Source organism: Aythya fuligula, chromosome 2, assembly GCF_009819795.1.
Source record: "Aythya fuligula isolate bAytFul2 chromosome 2, bAytFul2.pri, whole genome shotgun sequence".
Lineage (NCBI taxonomy): Eukaryota > Metazoa > Chordata > Aves > Anseriformes > Anatidae > Aythya > Aythya fuligula.
In genome coordinates this window covers 114,232,758-114,252,287 of record NC_045560.1, presented here as the reverse complement: position 1 = coordinate 114,252,287, position 19,530 = coordinate 114,232,758, and the positions used below count along the sequence as shown (strand labels likewise).

Sequence of the window (19,530 nt, the reverse complement as noted above, 5' to 3'; positions counted from 1 at the left end):
AAATGTTGAGATATGGATAGAAAAACATGGAGTGCCAATACATTTTGGTTGCATTTCTCTAAAAATAGTTGGCATGACTGCAAGTTGATTGTAAGGTTAAGAACACTGTATTCAGGGTGACAGATCACCTTAGGACCCCATGCACAGTCCCCTGCCAGCTCCATCCCTCTGGAGCCATGGGAAAAGGTCCAGCAGCTGTAAACAGCTGGGCAGGTGGACCAGGTTCAGCCATTCAGTTTGCCTGGCACTATCACATCCCTGTGCATGAAGGATCGGCCATTGGAGTCTAAGGAAGCATGCATATCTCAGGCACCATGGGAAGGAGTAGTACATGTTTTGTCAGTTCTACATAAGCAAAGTGTTTATATTTGTGCCACTAAACACAAAAGCTACTTACCAATATTTTATGGCAGTGGCCAAACTGTTTAGTTCAAGCAATAAAACACAATTAAAAATCTTAGAAATAATACTTTTTTTTTCTACTCAGCCAGTGTATACAGATTTGGCAGCTGCCCTCTCAACACTCCTCTCGTACCTAGTAGCTGTCTGGCCTTTTCAATTTCAGCAAGTTACAAGTTTTCATACCATTAAGCCAAAAACAATACTTAGTCAGCAGCAAGAAACTATAAGGAAACCTCATTCATATGCTGAAGTACAGCACCTTATTTAGCAAAGTTGTGACAATACCTTATAAGTCTTCTTTCAGAATACATCCTATTAATAGCAATGAATTAATATCGAGCTATTAGAGAAATTGTCAAACCATTATAGAAAGCATAAAATCTCTGCTTGTACCAGTAAGAACATCTCTACTGAAGCCAATGCATCTGGCCCTTATAGCACAGGATGTGTGGCCCTCCTGATTTCTAAACTGTATGTTGTCGTGCAGTATTGAAAGATCTCAGACATAAATTTGAAGGTGAAGGCTGCGGTACTAATCCAGCTGGAAGAAAGAAATAAAACAAAAAACAGAAAACACAAATTGCAAGCCATGTGACTAAGCCCAAATAACTCACACTTTTAGAGACTATTGTTTACTTTTAGTTGATCGGTTGTTGTCTTTTTTTTACTTACTGCTTTATACGTTCTCTTTTGTCCAGCATGTTTTCTGATTTGTTCTCCATTAGGCCCAGTTTCAACATGCATGGAATAGATAATGTCAAAGAAATCTTCTACCACGGCTACCCGCCGTAAAGACAGCTTCTCATCTACACCTACTCCATCCTGAAAAGAAAAAAAAAGAGAAAGAAAAAAGTAAGGAGGAGAGGAGGAATAGGTAAGTGGTGATAATCATGGGACACATTCTCCTTTTTCAGCAAGGAGTTAAAGACCTTCCTCTGAGATCTGAAGGTCACCCAGACATGTCTGTGAATGACAGAAATAGTAAGGTAAAAAAGTTGTATGATCAGAAGGATCATATGACACTATCCCTTGCAAACGGTCCATTTTGCCAAGCCAGGGCATTTGGTTTCTTGACAGAAAGTGATCTTTCATTATTTCAAAAATGAAACAAAAAGTATCCGTGTTTGTTTCTCCAAATGCACAAATGACATTCAAAGGCAGAAGCAGTCCCAGTCGTAGCACACAAATGCATTATGTGGCTGTTAATAAGAATGCAACAGCTCTTTCATCCTCTCATTCCCCTCCCAGTAAATCTGTACCTAGCATTTCATAAAGGTATTTAATAAAAGGTTTTAATTCACAGGTGACAGAGCTGACTGTAATTATGAATACAAAGGAAGTTGTTATAAACAATTTAGCCCCAGAAAACCTGCTTGAAAATGTACTGCATGAAGACATACCACAATAAGAGGAAAAGAAAGAGGTATTTCTGAGATTTGTGCTTTTGAACACGGATGTCAGATTGGAATGAATGACAGAAAAGTGAGGACATCTACCAACTGATTTCCAAAACTGACAGTGCCATAGTAGCTAAAGGCTTCTAAATAGAAAGAGTCCCCCATGGCTCTGAGATTAATCAGCATAGTTCAATTTGGACCATCTATATGAGGGCTTTTTGTTTTACAGCTGTCTATGGATTCAGTTCTAATGAAGGGGAAAGAACTGGGAATCTTTTTTTCCAGGGCAAGCAGCTATGAAGCAGGCTGTGTTTTGCAGCACAAAATAAGTTTTTGAGGAATAAAGTGAGAATGGCCAATTCACTTGCAGTCCAGTTCAGTCTTTGTATTTAGACCTCAGGAAGCAACAGTGTCACCTAGCCCTTATGGAGAGACTCCCATCCCATAAGCAGTTCCTAAAATTTCACTAACCACCTGCATGACAATTCTGTGGCACCACGGCAGGTTCTGGTATCAGCATCAGTAAGAATTTGTTGGATACTGCCCACCACTGTTGTGTATCAAAAAAAAAAAAAAAAAAAAAAAAAAAAAAAAAAAAAAGAGAGAGATGGGGCAACACGAAATCCAGATTTTTGCAGTTTTAATCTTTAGGGGAATTCACACGTGAGCTCTGCAGGGGGACCCATCCTCAATCATTATTTTCTCACCACCCAAACAGCTCGGTGGGATCCCTAATGATTTCAAACGCTCTTATTATGACGACAGTGTTATCTCACGCCACTCTCAGAACACTCAGAAGTTTATAGTGTTGATTAACTGATAAAGATTTAATCTGTTTATTACTAATGAGTTTTGTTTTAGGAAATTTCCTACGGGGGAGCTCTCTTTTTTAATTAAAGAGAAAGGCATTACAACGATATTAATTTAAAACCTGAGATGCCACATCAGCAGAACTGACACATAAACATTAAGAACATATTCAAAGAAGAACCTCAAAAAGAAAATTCTTTTTGCTGCTATTGGTGTCCATACTGTGCAGTGCTCTTTTTTGGTAGTCCCATCTGTCCCCTCACTGGACACAAAGAGGCAGGTAGACATGATGTGGATGTGCTCTTCAAGTTGTGTTTCTCCTTTCAGATGAATAAAACAACAAGCGTCACTACTCCTTTCCAAAAAATAAAATAAAATAAAATAAAATAAAAATAAAATGTACACAACCCTATGTCATGCCTTCTAATTGAAATGCCAGAAAATGTATACAAACTTTTAAAATCTTGTCAGTCAAATAGGGTAGGAAAAAATGATGTACACTGAGTGGAAACTCCTTCAGGGTAAGACAGAACTATTACTTAGCAACTATACTCCTAACTTCATCATAAATATGTCTGGTTGGGCCTGGGCAATGAGTAGGTCAGGCTTCGTTCCGCATGGTGCTGCATAAGGTAGACCCTGTTTCAGAAAGTCTGCAGTGTTTAAAAGGTGCTGAACTGCTGCAAGTAAGCTGTGAAGTACATCTGGCACAATGCAATACTCTGCAGAGACAACTTTAAATGCAGAACCAATACACCAGATGAGTAGCTTGAATGAGAATGAGATAGCTATTTACTAAGACTTTTGATATCCCAGTACTGACATCCCAGCAAGGAAAAAGCTGGGCAAATGATACAACCACAAATCTCCATTTAAACTATAATGTCTATGAAGTGGATGCAGTTGTATTACTTTCATACCACGTGCCATTACACTACACTTTTATCCTGAAATTGGTATTTTATAAAGGCATTAACAAAGCCGCTCTACTTTATAAGCTGGCTTTGGGTAAAATTTTCACAGTGCCTAAGGGGACATTTTTTTAGCCTCAACTAAGTCTAAAAAGAGATGAATGAGGGAATACATGATAATGTTATTCAGATGTCTGAAAGGCTATGAAATGTCCACAAGGGACAGGACAAGTAATAGGCTTAGACCACGGCAAGGGAGATTTACATTATACATTATGAAAAACTTACTATAGACGTGGATAGTCAAGTACAGTAACAATTTGCCTGGGGAGGTTATGGGATCTCTGTCACAGGAGAATTTTGAGACCAGGTTAGACAAGTATCTGTCAGGGATGGTTTGAGTAAATCCTCTCTTGGATAGACCAGATATTAATTGAGTCCCTTCTTGATAACTCCATGACAGAGAAGCTCAAAGACCACGTTCAAAGCAGCTTGGGTACTAACAGCTCTAAGAGAGTAAGAAGGACATTTATAAATCACTGGGGTATTTTAAGGCTTTTTTTTTTTTTTTTCATCATGGCAAGAGCCCAAGTCCCACTTTCAGAAATGACTTAAGGATAGAATCCTCACTGAATGTTTCTCTTCAAAACTTGGACTTAGACTCTTAAATCTTTTAGGTTGACTGTCATCTCATTTGTTTCAGCCATCACAGAGTTATGCCCCTATTCTAAATCAGTTTCCAATGTTCCTCTGTGGTTATCAATGTAGCAGGTGCTGCCAAAATGCAATTCATCCTTATAGGAGCCGGAATACGCTTAGTCTCTACCAGTGAAAAAGTTTGTTTTACTCTTTACATTGCAGGTTTTTCTTGTTTCTATCTTTAGTCAGTCATCTTCCTATGTGCTTAGGATACAAATAAATAGATGTTTCTTTTCCTTTTCAGCCCTACAAATTGTATTTGCACTGAGATTTAGGTTGTTTATTTGTTTCTAGTCATCGACATAAATAATACATTTCTGGACAGAATTGACTTTTACTGACAGTTGTTCACCTCTCGCAAACTGCTAAGGATCCCTTTGAACAATAATGTTTGCATCTCTTTTACTGAGGTGGAACCTGCAGGGCTAGCAAGAGTAGAAACGAGGAAAAAAAGTTTGCCAATGATGCAAACATATAAAAATCTTAGTGCAAACTGCAAAAACATCTATTAAATAAAAGGCCGTCATTTTAGCAGTTACTTTGCAGAGGATTTAACACAAGCCTTTAAAATTAAAAGCACCAAAACAAAAGTGCTTGTAGTTTCTTGCTTGAGAATACCTGGCACCATCTCATGTTGAAATTTCATGGGGGAAATATGTCTCATAAACATCCTCTTGTTTCATGAATGAATATAACTATTGGCATCTTTACAATGTTTGAAAAATCTTCCTATAAACACATGATAAAAGGAAATGGAAAATAAAAGTAAAGGCTTGGTTGGTGGTTTTATAAAATGTGCAGATCTATAAAAACCTCTTGTAAAAACATCAAAGTCAGAAACATCTACAAATCATTAGGGGTAGATGGAAATAACAATCAACCTAAATATTTAATTACATTAAGTAAATCACACACAAATGTAAGACTCCTTTGAATGCTGCAATATTTGTGTAACATTTTTCTGACACATACCAGTTTAGATTACAGAAGAGGTGAAGCACATTCATGCCATCACACCTCTGCTGCCTAGTATCACGTTTTTCTGTCTTTCATATGCATTTTCATTGAATAGACAGCAGTCTTTTGCTGACTGAAACACTGTACCCTGAGTGCACTATATATCCTTACAAAAATTTCTGCATATAACATAGACTCCTTGTTAGCTCATACATAACAACATGATTGTATGCAGGTATTTCATTCCTTTTGAACTGAATACAGAAAAATTTTGTATCATAAGCATTAGCAGGAACCAATAGTTTATGTATAACATAATCCTTACATATCTGTCTGCAGAAATAAGTTAAATGATCACACTGAAAATCCCGTTATTTGTTACTGCCTTTATCTGCTTGCTCAGTAACTGTAAAAATATTAATATTTAAGAAGAGTGATGACCATTTAAGAAAGTCTCTTGCTCCCATAGAAACGAACAAATCTATTTTCATCAGCACACTGATTTGAATTCTCAGGTTATTAGTATATCCACTTGAATAGCTAACTCTCCTGTCAACGCAGCGTAAATCTACAATAGATCAAAAAAAAATAGCATTTTCTAGCTGTTATTAAGTGGTGTAAAAATAAATAAATTGATCGTTTCTATCCAGTTCCTAATGGGAGGTGTCTATAACAGTAAAAGGGGCATTTATTATTTGAAATGTATTGTTTCTGCTACTCGTTATATGATCCATTTAAACAGCTAATATCATCTTCTACCAGCAGATGGAGACAAGAAAAATCAAAGTTACATTAAGGTAGATGTACACCATTACCATCTGACAAGTCCTCTATCTGGAACTTTTAGAGTAATAAGCCCTATAAAGTATAAACCTAAAAGTTTGGATGTGACATTATCAAGTCAAATTTTATTGTGGAAATAAATCTTGAAAATTAAAAGAATTAAGTGAAGTAAAATGGCAAATTAATACGTCATTTGAGATGAGAGACTAAAACTAAACAATGGACACAAAGCTTATGAATTTCTTCTGAACAGAAGTTTTATGGAAGTTTTAGGTGGGGGAAAAAAAAAAAAAAAAGTCCTCTGTTGTCCTGATGGGGAAGCTTAAAAGACCCAATAAATACTAAGAGAGACCAAATAATTTCTGAGTATAAGTCCTGTATTCCTTTGTCTCTTGGACTGGTCCAGATTATGGGAAAACACCAAAGCAAAATCTCTGTCAACAAATCATAACACAGGAAATGCTGAGTGCCAAATGAATGTAAAAGATCTCACTTAAAATGACTGTCCTAGTAAGAAGTTTCAGGTGAGGTCATCTTTTTGGTATGAATCATTCACCGTATTAAATTAAGCTCTAGCAGTTACAGATAATGGATTGTGAAAACCAGCTTGCCAAACAGCAAAAGGAAGGTCTGTCACCTTTATTTCCCTGAAATGTAGTAACATGGGAAAGGGAATGATTTCATGACAGACAAGGTACCTCCAAAGGTATCTTCAGAATCCCCTTTGTCCCTTTGGCATGAACAGAATAATAACTTGGCCAATGTCTCTGAGAGAAATATTTAAAGCTCTTTCCATATTGGAGATGGACAGAAACTTTTCTTTTTCCTTTGTCTTGGGAGAATTATGGATGGACAAGCAGACAGAGGTTAGACTGCAGACTTCATAGTTAAGAGCTGTTTCTTAACTAAGGTCTGGATGCTGTTTTGCCTCAGCACACTAACACTTGGCTTTTTTCTTTCTTCTTATGCTTTTAAACATTCACACAACCATTCTGAATAAAAATGAGTCACAAGACAGTCCGCATTTGACTATTTGTTAAGTCTCTTGATCCAGGATAACCAAAGACCATGAGTGATATCTGTATAAGCAAGCAGAGCAGCTCCAGAGGAGCAGATCTGTAAAGCAAAGCAATTGATACCAAGGAGCTGATTCCATCCTGCATGTATTTCAGCCTAGCATTAGTCTGGTCCCTGGCTTGTCCCTTTGGACTCCCACCACTGGTTGCAACCCACTAGGTGCACATGTGTTAAAAATGCCAGTTTTCTTTTACTGAAAGTATCCAGTTCATGCACTGAAAAAGCACTGGAGGTAAAACAAACCACAGGCAGTGAGTGAGATCAGGAGATCTGTTTCAAGTGCATGTTCCTTTTCCAAACCAAAATCCTAGTGCAGATGCAGCCATAGCTTCTTTAGTACAACCACCATTTTTCACATATGCACTTTGGATAATGTGATAAACATTACCCAAATAGATGAGGAAGTCACTTACATATCTAGCTGAGGGGCACACACTGCCCCAGTGTGAACAGGGAGAGCAGAAGGAAAGAAGCTGAACAAACACATATTCTAACATGGAGGCCATATTTGACACGTTACTCCCTCCACCTGCCTCCCATCTAGCAAATTCCTGCCTGCTTAGCCTGCTGAAATGAAAGATGAAGCCTTCATCACTAGTCTTATTACAGCTTGCCTCTTTTGCTTTTATTTGTTTCCTGACAGAGAAAGCAAGTTAGTGCTGTATTCTGTCTATAGAACTATCTGGAGGTGGTATATTTAATATAGGAACAATAAATCCATATGCATCATTTTTAGTGAAAAGTATGGAAAATTTCCAATTAAACCAAAGCTAGAACTATACAGAAAGAAAGGAAGATAAAATATAACACCTCCAGGAAGACTGCACTTTGCACTTTTGGTTATTTCTAACACCGGGAAAGCAAATTAACTCAGCAAATTGCATTTTTTTTGTGATAGATTTGAATTTAGCTATAATTCACCAATGAATTCTTCATTTTAAACAAGAGAATTATAGATTATTTTATTATCCTTATAGAGGAGAATTCCTGATCTTACACTGCTTCCAACTAGTTTGTGCAGAAGTCTATATTTAAAACGACAAAGTGACAACTATTTCTTTTTTATATACATATAATATTTACCAGATTGTATTATTTCCTGTTCTCTGAAGGATGCTGTCTGTTTTCTAGTGAGTTGGTTTTCTATTAGAGCTAATTAAGTTTTGTCTTTGAAATCTTTTTTTTTTTTCTTTTCTTTTTATCTTCATTACATTTCTGAAAATATTCAATAGATTTCACTTGCCCTTTACAAACCCTTTGTTCTGTAAGCAGCTGAGATGTACTACATTTAGCTAGGACAGGAAGGATAACCAAACAGAGGAGGAGTGTAACATAGCCAAATATCATCTGAACTTTTTGCTTGAGCTCACATTCATGATCTAAGTTTTAATACACTTATTCCCTCTTGGTGATTCATTATAGGACTAATGAGGAACAGAATTTTCTATAATTGTGTGAATTCTAAGAAATGGCTCTTTTTAAGCTTAAAAAACAGCCCAGGCTTCAGTTCTACCAAGAAACATGATGAAAGTGTGTGAAAATTTGTCCTATTACACTAATCTGTTATTCTTTGACTGAAAGTAAAACTGAACATAGAGGTAATTATTAGGATAGCTATAAAATATGATTTCTCCTAGTGAAGCAACAAAAAAAAAAAAATAGAAAAAAGTTCAAATATGTTATTGTGAGTAGTAATTTTTCTGTATCTATTCAATTGTACTAAAAAAAAAAAAAAAAAAAAAAAAAAAAGTAAATATATCATCAGGCTAAAGGCCCAAAAGAGAAGGACAGCAAGCTATCAAAGCAGAAGTGACCATGAGTAGTACAAATACTGAAATGACAGTCTCTTTAAACACTTTTTCATGTGTATGTGCTCTTCATACGTTTTATGTAACAATTATAAATTGTTAACAAACTGTTAACAGCTACCTGAAGACTTTTACAGAGTAGATAGCTAGAAGTTTAGCAGGGTAACTGCCGTCTCAGTCTTACACTGAAGCTGGAAGGGTCATCTGCTACTTGTGGATATTTTGAAGATAGGGGACTTCAGCTCCCCAGTCTGACAGTTCAGCACATTGCATACTAATTTCTATGAGACTTTGTTTCTAAAAGTTACTAGAAATGACAGTATATGCAAAACTTAGCTTTATTTTTGTCTTGGAGCAGTTCTTGGTATCTATATAGCACTTCTGTGAGAATAGTTATGATTGTTTGTCCCAAATAAGTTTACCAGGATAAAACAACTAATTCTCTTCTAATATTTTTTGACTTTAGGGGATATTAAAATTAATGGGGTTTGGTCCTAGATTGGTCCTGTTTGATATGTTTTTGTTTTTTTTATTATTTTTCTAAATTACAAACTCTGGCATTGTCATCAGCTCAGCAAAAAGAAATGATAAAGCTACTAACTGAATATTAACTTTTAACTTTCCTTTGATGTTTCAAAAATTGCATAATTATATTTTAAAATGTGCTACAGGTATTCAAGCAGTAGGGGAATGCAATGTAGATCTATAATGCCACCTTTTTTCAGACTGATGAAATGCAACTACTGTGTGCCAAAAGTAACCTAACACTGAAGTGAAGTTTAAATGATGACAACTCATTACCCAAAAGTGCTGCCTGTGAAATTAAATGTGTATTTTTGAATTATATTCCAAATACTCATAATTGTCTGATATAAGGGTGTTCCCAGGGGGAGCTTTTTAAATAAATAATGTGATATGTATGTGCCAAGAGTTACATACTGTAATCAGGTTCCAGGAGGATACCACACCACAGATCAACATTGTTTCGTGACAAAACTTAAAATGATAATAATAATAAATTGCTTTAAAAGCCTGGCTAAAATACTTCAAAAAGTCAGGGGAATGAGATGGATCAGAAGACTGCTAATAGGATATAGTGTTATTGTGTCTGGATCTCTGGGTTCAACTCCAGCAAGGGCTTTTGTCCCTTAAACTTGTTTCCACCTGCTCTGTACTGCAAGGAATAACCCTGGGGTGGCTGGGAGATGAAGTGGGTGACCTAATCTCTCCCATCTATGTTTCTGCAACAGCTGTTCACTTGCTTATACAAAATGAGTTCATGGTCTCAGCGCAGCTCCCAGAGGACAGCTGTCTCCATCACCAAAACCACCGCTACAACAGACCATTAGGTGCCATTAATTGGTAACCTCATTAGCAACATCAGTAAAGGCACTGGGGATCAAATTTTCAGCTGCACTGGTGCTGCACAGGCAGTTTATGGTAGGGACGGATGAGAAAACATTAGCAGCTTTACATCACCCACACAAAACCTTGGTTCTGGTACAACCCAGGCGCCGATTCAGCAAGTTCATTCGCAAAGCAAAGCACAGAATAAGGAGAGCTGTCCCCAGCCCCAGTGCCTAAGGGGACAGGAGCCTCCAGCATACATCATGCTCCACGCAGGGGCTGTTGCTCTGTTTGCATTACCAATACACTGCCCACACTAGGAGAAAGCTGCTTGCTTGAGGGGAGCAAAGAGATATTTCTGAGATAGGAATTTTGGAGTACAAGCTAACAGTTTCTGCTGGAGGTGCCCGTAGATTTCTGCAAGGACTAATGGCCAGGGATTACGAAGGGCTTGCTGTAATTACGCAGGTAATGTTACCTGATCAGGGATACAGGCCTTCACTCACTCAGCTGTCAGGTTAGTGCAAAACTGAATTCACGGGGCTGTGCATGACACTCTATTTCTGTCTGCACACAGACAGTTTTAGCGGTAGCAGTGTTACAGCCCTGATGAGCTAGAAGCACAAGCAAGGAACTGTAGGGAGAATTAGGCTCCCACCAGGTCTGAAACAGAAGTAGCAAATGTCATGTCAGATATTGGCAATAAGTTTTCAGTGTAGCCAGCAAATGTCGTGAACAAATATCCAACAATGATTTTCAGGAAAATTCATTATGAGGGTTGCAAAAGTTACCGCTCCAAAAATGCATTTATAAAACTCTACTCCTGTGTCAGACCTGAGGGAGGGCTTGTGCACTCAAAAGTGCACATCAGACTAAATTAGTTGGTAAATAGAGAATATTGCTGTTTTTATAATAGTTGTTAATGTGTGTGCATTTGTGTGTGCAGATCAGATTTTACAAAATGAAATGACCTCAGCAGATTTGCATGGGGCTCTATAACAACTTATTTGTAGGCTTGATCTTCAATTAAATTACATTTGCCTAATTCAATTCTTTTTTTTTTTACTCCTACAACAGCACTTTTCTCTCCTGGGTAACCTAGGCAAGAGCAGGCGCCAGATGCAAAACCCTACGTTTCTGTGAGAAAGCACTGCTGCAGACAGATCATTTACACCAATTTTTCTCCTTTTTTTCCTCCTCCATTCCCTAACTGTAAACAAAATCTACAGCATGAAGAGGCCAATCCTTGCCAGCAGAAGCAAGTTTTGAAAAACACTGTGCAGCCATATGTTCAGCCCTGACCAGCACGATCGTTAGGAGGCTGACATCTGCAGATGGAGGGTTCATATCACCATTCAGCAGAAACATGCTGCTACTGTACACTGAAGTCAATGTTAGCCAGACTTTGCTCAGGATAAATGCTCAGCACTGGCCTGCAATATCACCATGTCGATTAATTTTTGCTACAGCTACACATGCAAAATATATATCTAAAAAGAAACTAAGAAAAAAATGGTGGCAGTGACTGAAAAATGGAGCCTTTACAACCCCTTTTGGTAATCCTGTTTAAAGAACATTTTTCTGTATCAAATGTTACCTTGAAGCTGTTTGGGTATTAGAATAACACTTGCCAATGATGAACCTTCACGAAAGCCCACCAAATTCTCTTTGGCCGGTGGGGTTATGCACTAGGAGAATACAACCACATAAAACGGTCTCCCTAACTTCTTTCAAGACCCAGAAGACTCAGTTTTTCTCCATATAAACTCTTTGAACAATTTCGTCAATAATCACTATAAGAATATAAGCCTTCCTCGCCTTACTTAATGTCCTTCTGAAAGCAGTGAGATTACTCTACTTAATGTTAGTGGGAGTGATATCAGTTCTTCTTAGAGAAGCTTTAAGATAAAATGCATTTTCCCCACTATTTTTTGCTGTTTCTCCCCCTTGTTCTTCTCTTAGTCTAGCTGCTGCACCTCATGCACTCCAAACACTATTTTTCAGGGCTTAAAACAGATTTATGGTCAGCAATTTCCACAGGGACTGTGTGCATGTTCTCTCAGGCATGCTCAGGCACCGCTCATCGGAGGGCAGGGAATCAAAAGCCGTGTCTGTTCTGCCACTGGCAATGAAATTCAGTGGGTTCATGCTTGCTCTGTCCTTCCTTCGGGCCTTTATTCCAATGCAGTCACCTTCTTCGAAAGCCTAGGCTTGAAATGACATGCCTCTATTTGAATTTTCTTGTATATATTTGGTAACCTTACCTAATATGCACAGGTATCATCGCCTGTAAAAACAGGAGAGTTGACTGGAAGTATTTTTTTTTTTTCCTTTGATTCTGAAATGGACATAGATCTCTGAACTGCAAATTCCAAGTAGAAAGGGGTTGGATTTTCAGTTACGTGAATTTTCCTCAGAACATTTCCCTGCATTGAATCTGGAACAATTCTAAGCAGCAAACAGTTCAAAACATCAGTAATTGCAAATTGAAACCTTGAATTTGTAAATGCTGTTTTACTGGGTAAAGAGTGGGTTTTTTCCTCTCTTTTTTTTTTTAGTGAAGACAAGAGGTACACCCCAACTCTGATCATTAACAATACTGAGCACCATCCCTTTTCTTTTTTTAAAGAGAATTAAAGAAATATGTAGATAATGAAGGAAAACATTACTTCCTCAACAGTACTTCTAAATATTCAATCGAATAAGCAGGTAACAAGATTTCCCCAATATTTGATGCATGAGAGAAGATAGGAAATTGGAGTATTTGCAAGTTAAAGACTCCCTATTAATCAAACGCTTGCAAGTCTCTGCCCTAATCTACGCATGCCCACAAATTTACTACTGTAAGTATTGCTTTGTATGCTGATGTTAGTATACGTAAAGCACAGTTGATGAAAGAAAAGGAAAGATGCAGATGAAACAGTCTGCTCTGTATAATTAAAGTTCATGATTATTCTTTCAAATCTGTAACAGTTAATATGCAAACTATAAGGATCTTCATAATTATTAGTACAACTCTGTGCAACAAAACACAAACCCAGCACTATATTAACTTTTTTTTTTTTTCTTCGAGCATGTATCCTTAACTGCATTTGCTTTCTTTATACAAAAAGAATAAAGTTATAAATTTCTCAGCTGTTTACCAGAACAGGAAGAAAAAGTTGAAACATAGCATTAGAATTCAATTATGTATTAAATACAGTATAATGATTATATTATTCATCAGGTTCACTAGAATTCAGTGCTCTGTCTCCTAATATCTTAGTTTAAACTAGTCTGTTCAAACTGAAGCAAAACCATAATTCACCAATATTAAGTAACTTGCCCATTTTCTCGCTCTTCTGTGTATACTGGCAATATTAAGATAATGGGATACAGCGCTCGGATGTGTTCAATAATAATAATGATAATAATGTTTCTCTTCCTCTCATTATGTACACATGTTGTGTACAGCCTGACTGATTGATACAGCCATCCACCCTAGAGCCGGCTGTAATTCGTGGTTTAGCTTGCAATGTGCTATGGGATTTCTTGAATTGAATAGTACTATACAAACTCAGGGATATTACAGATGAAAGAAAAATCATCTGGTCACTTGGCCCATTCCCCTACGGTATAGGGATTGTCTCCTACTGTTTATGATCTACTTTCTTCAGTCATGTTTTAAATGTCTTTTCTGAGGTAACATTCATCACTTCATCTGAGAGGCTGTCTTACAGACCAGCAGAGGTAAATGCAGAATCGTTGGCTGAGCCTACAACAACAGCCTGCTACAAAATGTTTGCAAACTGCTGTGCCACCATGCCTTAGTTACGTTCACTTGGAAGACAGACACTATAAGAACACTCCCTAGGACTCATTCGGGGGCAGTCTCAGTGTCATACAAGATCACATCCACGGAGAAAGTCAGCAAGGGCCTCTCGGTGGCAGTGAGAAATCAGTGATCACCTCCCCAGGGCTCTGCCACAGCTCCCAATCCCTGCTGTGCTCCTACAGCTGCCAAAAAAAAAAAAAAAAAAAAAAAAAAAAAAAAAAAAAAAAAAAAAAAAACCACTTCCCTTCTTCCCTTGTAAGGGGTCCAGAAAATTACTAATTATTTCTTCTAGAATATAATAACATAATTCAAAATCCCATTGAAGACTCACATTGATTGTAATATACTATGACTCAAGCTCCCAAGTTGTTCTATTCTTTGTAAATCTTGCTCTGTCTGCAAAGGACTAGGGACACACTGTCAGCACTTTCAGCCTCTCAGCAAAGCTGATACAAATAAAAAGGGAGATCACAGTTTCACACCCATGTTCGAGATGGCAAAGGGTTTAAGGCTTCAAATCAAGGAGAGCCAACATCTATTTTCGTCTTGGTGACAACATAAATGATAACATTTTTTATTCTGTAGAGCAAAATGTTATAAAGAATGGAATTTGAAAGTGAGACCTTTTGTTTCTTTCTGCAACAATTCAACATTAAACTTCATGTTCTGAGACACTGCTGCGCCTACAGAAAGCTGCAGCTTGCTTTCCTCAAACCTTCACCTTCTCCTTTAATCAGGCTTGCTCCTTCCTGGACTACGTTTCCCAAGACACATTGCAGAAGGAGATCATGTGTATCCTGAAACATTTAGTAAAATCAAGGATGCCAATGTAGTAGGAAATTTTGTATCACATCCCTCTCTTTGTAAATACATTGCGCCCACTCATTTGCTTGCACTTTATAGCAATCACTAACTTCAAATATCCTAAAAGGCTTTGCAGCACTTGCACCAACAGATGGAGTCAGCTGTGTGGACTGAATATGTACTGTATCTACATCACTTATGCCCTGTCTGCTCTAAGAAATACACTGTTATGTTACTGATGAATCACACCTGCTACCCAAGCCACATACAAGGCCAGATCTCCCTCGCTAAGAAAACTAAATGCAAAATCCTACTTCTACAGTGGCCAAAGAGGCATGGGTCACCAAAAAGACGTTAAAAAGACCACACAGACAAGCCCTGCTCTGCTCTTGCAAATAGCCTATTACGGTACTACATGTTGAGTGCTACAGATTTTAAAAGGAAATGACACAGTAATTTCCCATCAAATCAAATCATTTCCAGCATAACTTTTCATTGGGGGTATTCTGCATGTATCCTGGCATTTGTTTTCTGGGGAGACATCAGGCACAGCTGCACGTCTGGTAAATATGTGTATTTGTTTTTTATGTATGCGTGTGTGTGAAATTAAATTCAATCTGATTTAATAATATGTTACTGGCATGGCAGGCTGGCTAGCCATTGCCTAAGAAGAGCTAACAGACCCTTGAGGTAGCTGTCAGCAGCTGGTACAATGCGTTTAGGATGGGGTTTCATTCTGTATCTGGGGTTTTATCCCTTCTATCTATTTGCCTTCTATCTTGCTCAGTCATTTTTAACAGGAATCTACCATCTGAAGGTACTTCACAACACAATGCCATCATTTCACTCTCTTTCTCCCAGGGTCAGGAGATCTTTCTCATCAGGCTTTTTGAGAGACTTATTTTATGATTTCTGATATTAAAAAAAAATATATCTTTCTGAAACTCCCTCACATTTTGGATGATGAAACAAAAAGGGCTGCTTCATTTCATTTCTTCCTGTTAAATTTTCTGCTCAGCTGCTCCCTTCTCTCTTTTTCTATTTGTTGTTGCTGTTTTGTTTTGGTTTTTGGTTGGTTGGTTGGTTAGTTTGCTTTGCTTTGTTGTTTTCTTTTTTCTTTTTCTGTCTCCTTGTGTTTCCACTTCTAGGTCATGGGCATTCCTTTTTCACTCAGTGTACCTGCCTCTGCTCTGATTATTCACCAAAATACAATAAATAAATAAAACTATTAAGATGATACAGCATCCAGTCTAGTGTCCTATTGTTTGTCTTCATCCTTTCTAGACATCAGTTATATTGGGTTTCATGAGTTATTAGAGAAAAAGAACCGTTATGTTCATCTTACTCTAATACTAGATATAACTCAAGCTGCATAAATTCTCTGAATTAATTCTTGTGTGCTATTGATGTAGGTACTGTAGCAAATTATTTGGATTTTTTGGTCCCTCACAAGTCAAGTTATTAGAACTACAAAGCCCAAGAAGTAAAGCAGTGATGTTGCTTTCATATATGATCCTCCCATGATCCCAGGGTTGCAGCAGAAGGAACTTGGTTGAGATGGCACCTGAGAAGTATGCTCTCCAATAAGCCATTTACCAGAGTGCTCTCCTTCTCCAGAGCCTTTCTGTATGCAGCGTAGTCATGCAACTTTTTTCAAATAATGCTTTTACAATCTGATTTTTAAACTTCAAAACCTGAAGCTTCTAGACTCTCCTATTATGAAGCTGAGCTTTACATAATTTAAGATGCATTCAGTGTTCCTATGTAATTAAATTTTAGACTGTTTTTGTTAATTTGAACACCTGAATCTTTTTTTCAAACAGCTTACTAAGCATTATGTTGAAATAATTTGACTGAAATTATATCCTTTGTTTTCTCATCTTTCATGCTGATGGCCTTTGCTTTAAGAATAATTATTTAACTTGTATTTGAAGCATTAAAAATTATTGAGATAGGGTAAGGAAAATCCTGAAATTGGTCTGAAAAATCTTCTGATTTAGGAAACAAACTGTTGATTTCTAAGTATACAGGGTCCACTTGGGACTTTTGCAGGCTTTAAAGTCAAATTTCCCTAACAGCAGCCTGCTGACCATTCATGGCTTGCAAACCAACAGTATCAGTTTCTACTGATACCACAGTATCGGTAGAATTCTGGAACCGTGCTATCCACTAGCAGGTTATACACTCATCAGTCAAAAGATTGATAATGAAATACCCCGGGTCCTTGAGAGATCTTGAGAACTGACAGGAAGCTGTTGCTAAGATTGACAATCTCTTCTATACAGCTAGGAGGATTACTAAAAGATTTTTGCCTGTTTTCCTCTTTTCCTTTTTTTTTTTTTTTTTTAACACAAAAGTAGAATTTTCACATGAGCATTTGACTGTAGATGTGATTTTTCAAGAAAAATGACAAACACCATGGGACTCACAAAGAAATTGTAACAGTTGATAACACTCCCTTTTAAAGCTATTTTAACAACTGTAAAGGAAGAGAAAGCTTCCTGCTCTTTTGTAGATGAACATCTTTAGGATACAGATGGGGTTTTGTGGTTAGTTTCTCACAAAGGAATTCAATGTTATTTTCACGGGTGATGCTATTATTGGTCAGGTGCTTTACTATCCTTTTAGGTCTCAGCTGTGCTCCATTGAAGACAATGGGAGTCCTCCAGCTGTATTTGATGACACACAAACCACCATTTTTTGAAGCTGATAAAAAAATAGTTTCTGTATACTACTGCTGGAAGAGAAACCTCTCTGGTACCCAGGGCTATGGCCATTCCTGCTACCCATCCCCTCTGGGCTGCCCCATCCAGCTGTGTGGAGGAAGGGACTTGCAGAGGGGCAGACCTGACTTCAGGCTGATTAATAACTGCACGTCAGAGACTTGAGATCGCATTTTCACATCTCAACCACATGCAAGCATTTTTATTGCCCATAACAGCCCATTTAGCACCTCGAGGGCCATAAGTTCAGCAACACTACCCTTCAGCGATAGGTGTAACTCCATCCTGCGCTATACGCCATACAGCTATGTACACACTGCAAAAGACCACCAGGGTTTGTAGCTAAGAGGTGTCCCGAGTGCCGGGTTCGAGCACAAGCAGCAAGCGAGAGCAAACACCGGCAGTGACAGTGGTGCAAGGTGGTCACCCCCTGCACCTCTAGCCATGCCAGCCATGGCACGTCACTGCCGACAGGGCGTATTTGTAGCTGCCGCGCTGCTGGGCAGCCAGACATCTGCCAGCAAGGTCTCATGTGGCATCACGCCACGGTACGGTGGATTTACTAGGGGATGCAGGCCTTGCTGCCAAAGATAAGGGCTTCCCGACATCAAACCGCTCGCCCCTGGATGTCTGCGGGTGCGAGGAGGAGAACCAAGCCCCCCGGGGGCAGCCGGGGTCCCTCAGAGCAGCCATCTGAGCTGACATTTTCCCTCAGCCGCTCGGCTGCTGGCAGCTGGCCCTGCAGCTAACAGGCAGCAGGGGCCCAGCCGTGACCTTTGGGTCTGGGGGATGGCAGCTGGGGCCCTGCTGGCACCCTACAGCACCCCACAGCACCCTGCGGAGCCCGGCGGGGGGGCTGAGAGGCCGCCCAGGTGCAGCCGCAGCCCGTCGCCATGGGAACGGGAGGGAGGGAGGGAGATGGCGGAGGGCGCCGCGGCCGTGCCCGCTGCTCCCCCCCTCCCTGCCTGCCGCGAGTGGGCGTGAGGGGCGGGTGTGCATGAGTGTGTGTGAGGGTGTGAGTGAGCGTGTCCCGGAGGTATTGCACTGTTACTATAGGAACCGGCAGGGATAGAGCGGGGGGAGCGGTGGTGGGGCGGCCGCGCCCTCTCCCTGCTCTCAAACCCCCCCTCCCCGTGCCCTCGATGCCAGCCCCGGCCATGGATCCAGGCACGGAGCCGGGGATGGAGGAGGAGGAGGGCGATGAAGAGGAAGAAAATGCCTCCCCCCAGCCCCGAGGGGCAGCCGGGGTGGGGGGGTGGGCGAGAAGAAGAAAAAAAAAATAATAATAACATAAAAAATAAAATAATAAAAACGACAACAACAACAACAACAAAAAAAAAAACACCCTGTGGTGGTTGTTTACTGTACCATATGGCTGCAGGGGGAGGGGTGGAGGAAATGTCTGCCGGTTGCTGAACCGGTGCACTCATTATGTCCGATGGAGTCACAGTCACTCGCGTCGCGCCTCGCCTCGCCGGTGCACAATATCAAAGCTTTCCCCCCCAGTTTCCCCCAAAATGCCAGCCCCGATTTGGGGCATGGTAACTCTTCCTCTCAGCCACCACTAGAGACAGAGATTTTGGGGTACGGCGTGCCCCAAAGCCCCAGAGGCTCTGCTTTGAGCATCAGTGCGAGCTGATCAAGGCCTCACCAGGAGCAAGACACAGTGAGCTGGCGGCTCCTGGAGAGCGGGCACACCAGCAGTACAAATGCTCTTCCTTCCCCGAAGCCTGTGCCTCTCTCTGCCAAAACCTGTGCAGATCTTTTGTTTGTGTGATGCATGGGATGCAGCTCGGTTTTGAATCCACGCTGCCATACATGAAACGCAAAAGGAAAATGAAAAAAAAAAAAAAATGCTGCCAGTGTATTTTTCAGTTTGTTTCAGGGTGAAAAGCTGATCCATCTCAGGGCGTTGCGGAGGAGAGGGATGGGTCACAATGGGCAGTTCCTGCCATCGGTGCCACAGAGAGACCTGTGCTGATGAACACAGTTTCTCTC

General features: G+C 39.5%; 1 protein-coding gene across 4 annotated transcripts in view; it reads right to left on the bottom strand.

Moving 5' to 3' along the window:
- The window catches only part of NOL4 (nucleolar protein 4), a 193,456-nt gene that overhangs the window by 159,616 nt on the left and 14,310 nt on the right, over positions 1-19,530 (bottom strand). For all 4 annotated transcript variants that reach the window (XM_032182971.1, XM_032182973.1, XM_032182972.1 and 1 more), the window contains exon 2: positions 1,075-1,224. In XM_032182971.1, coding sequence (XP_032038862.1) covers positions 1,075-1,224 — 150 coding nt within the window. The remainder of the gene's footprint in view (positions 1-1,074; positions 1,225-19,530) is intronic.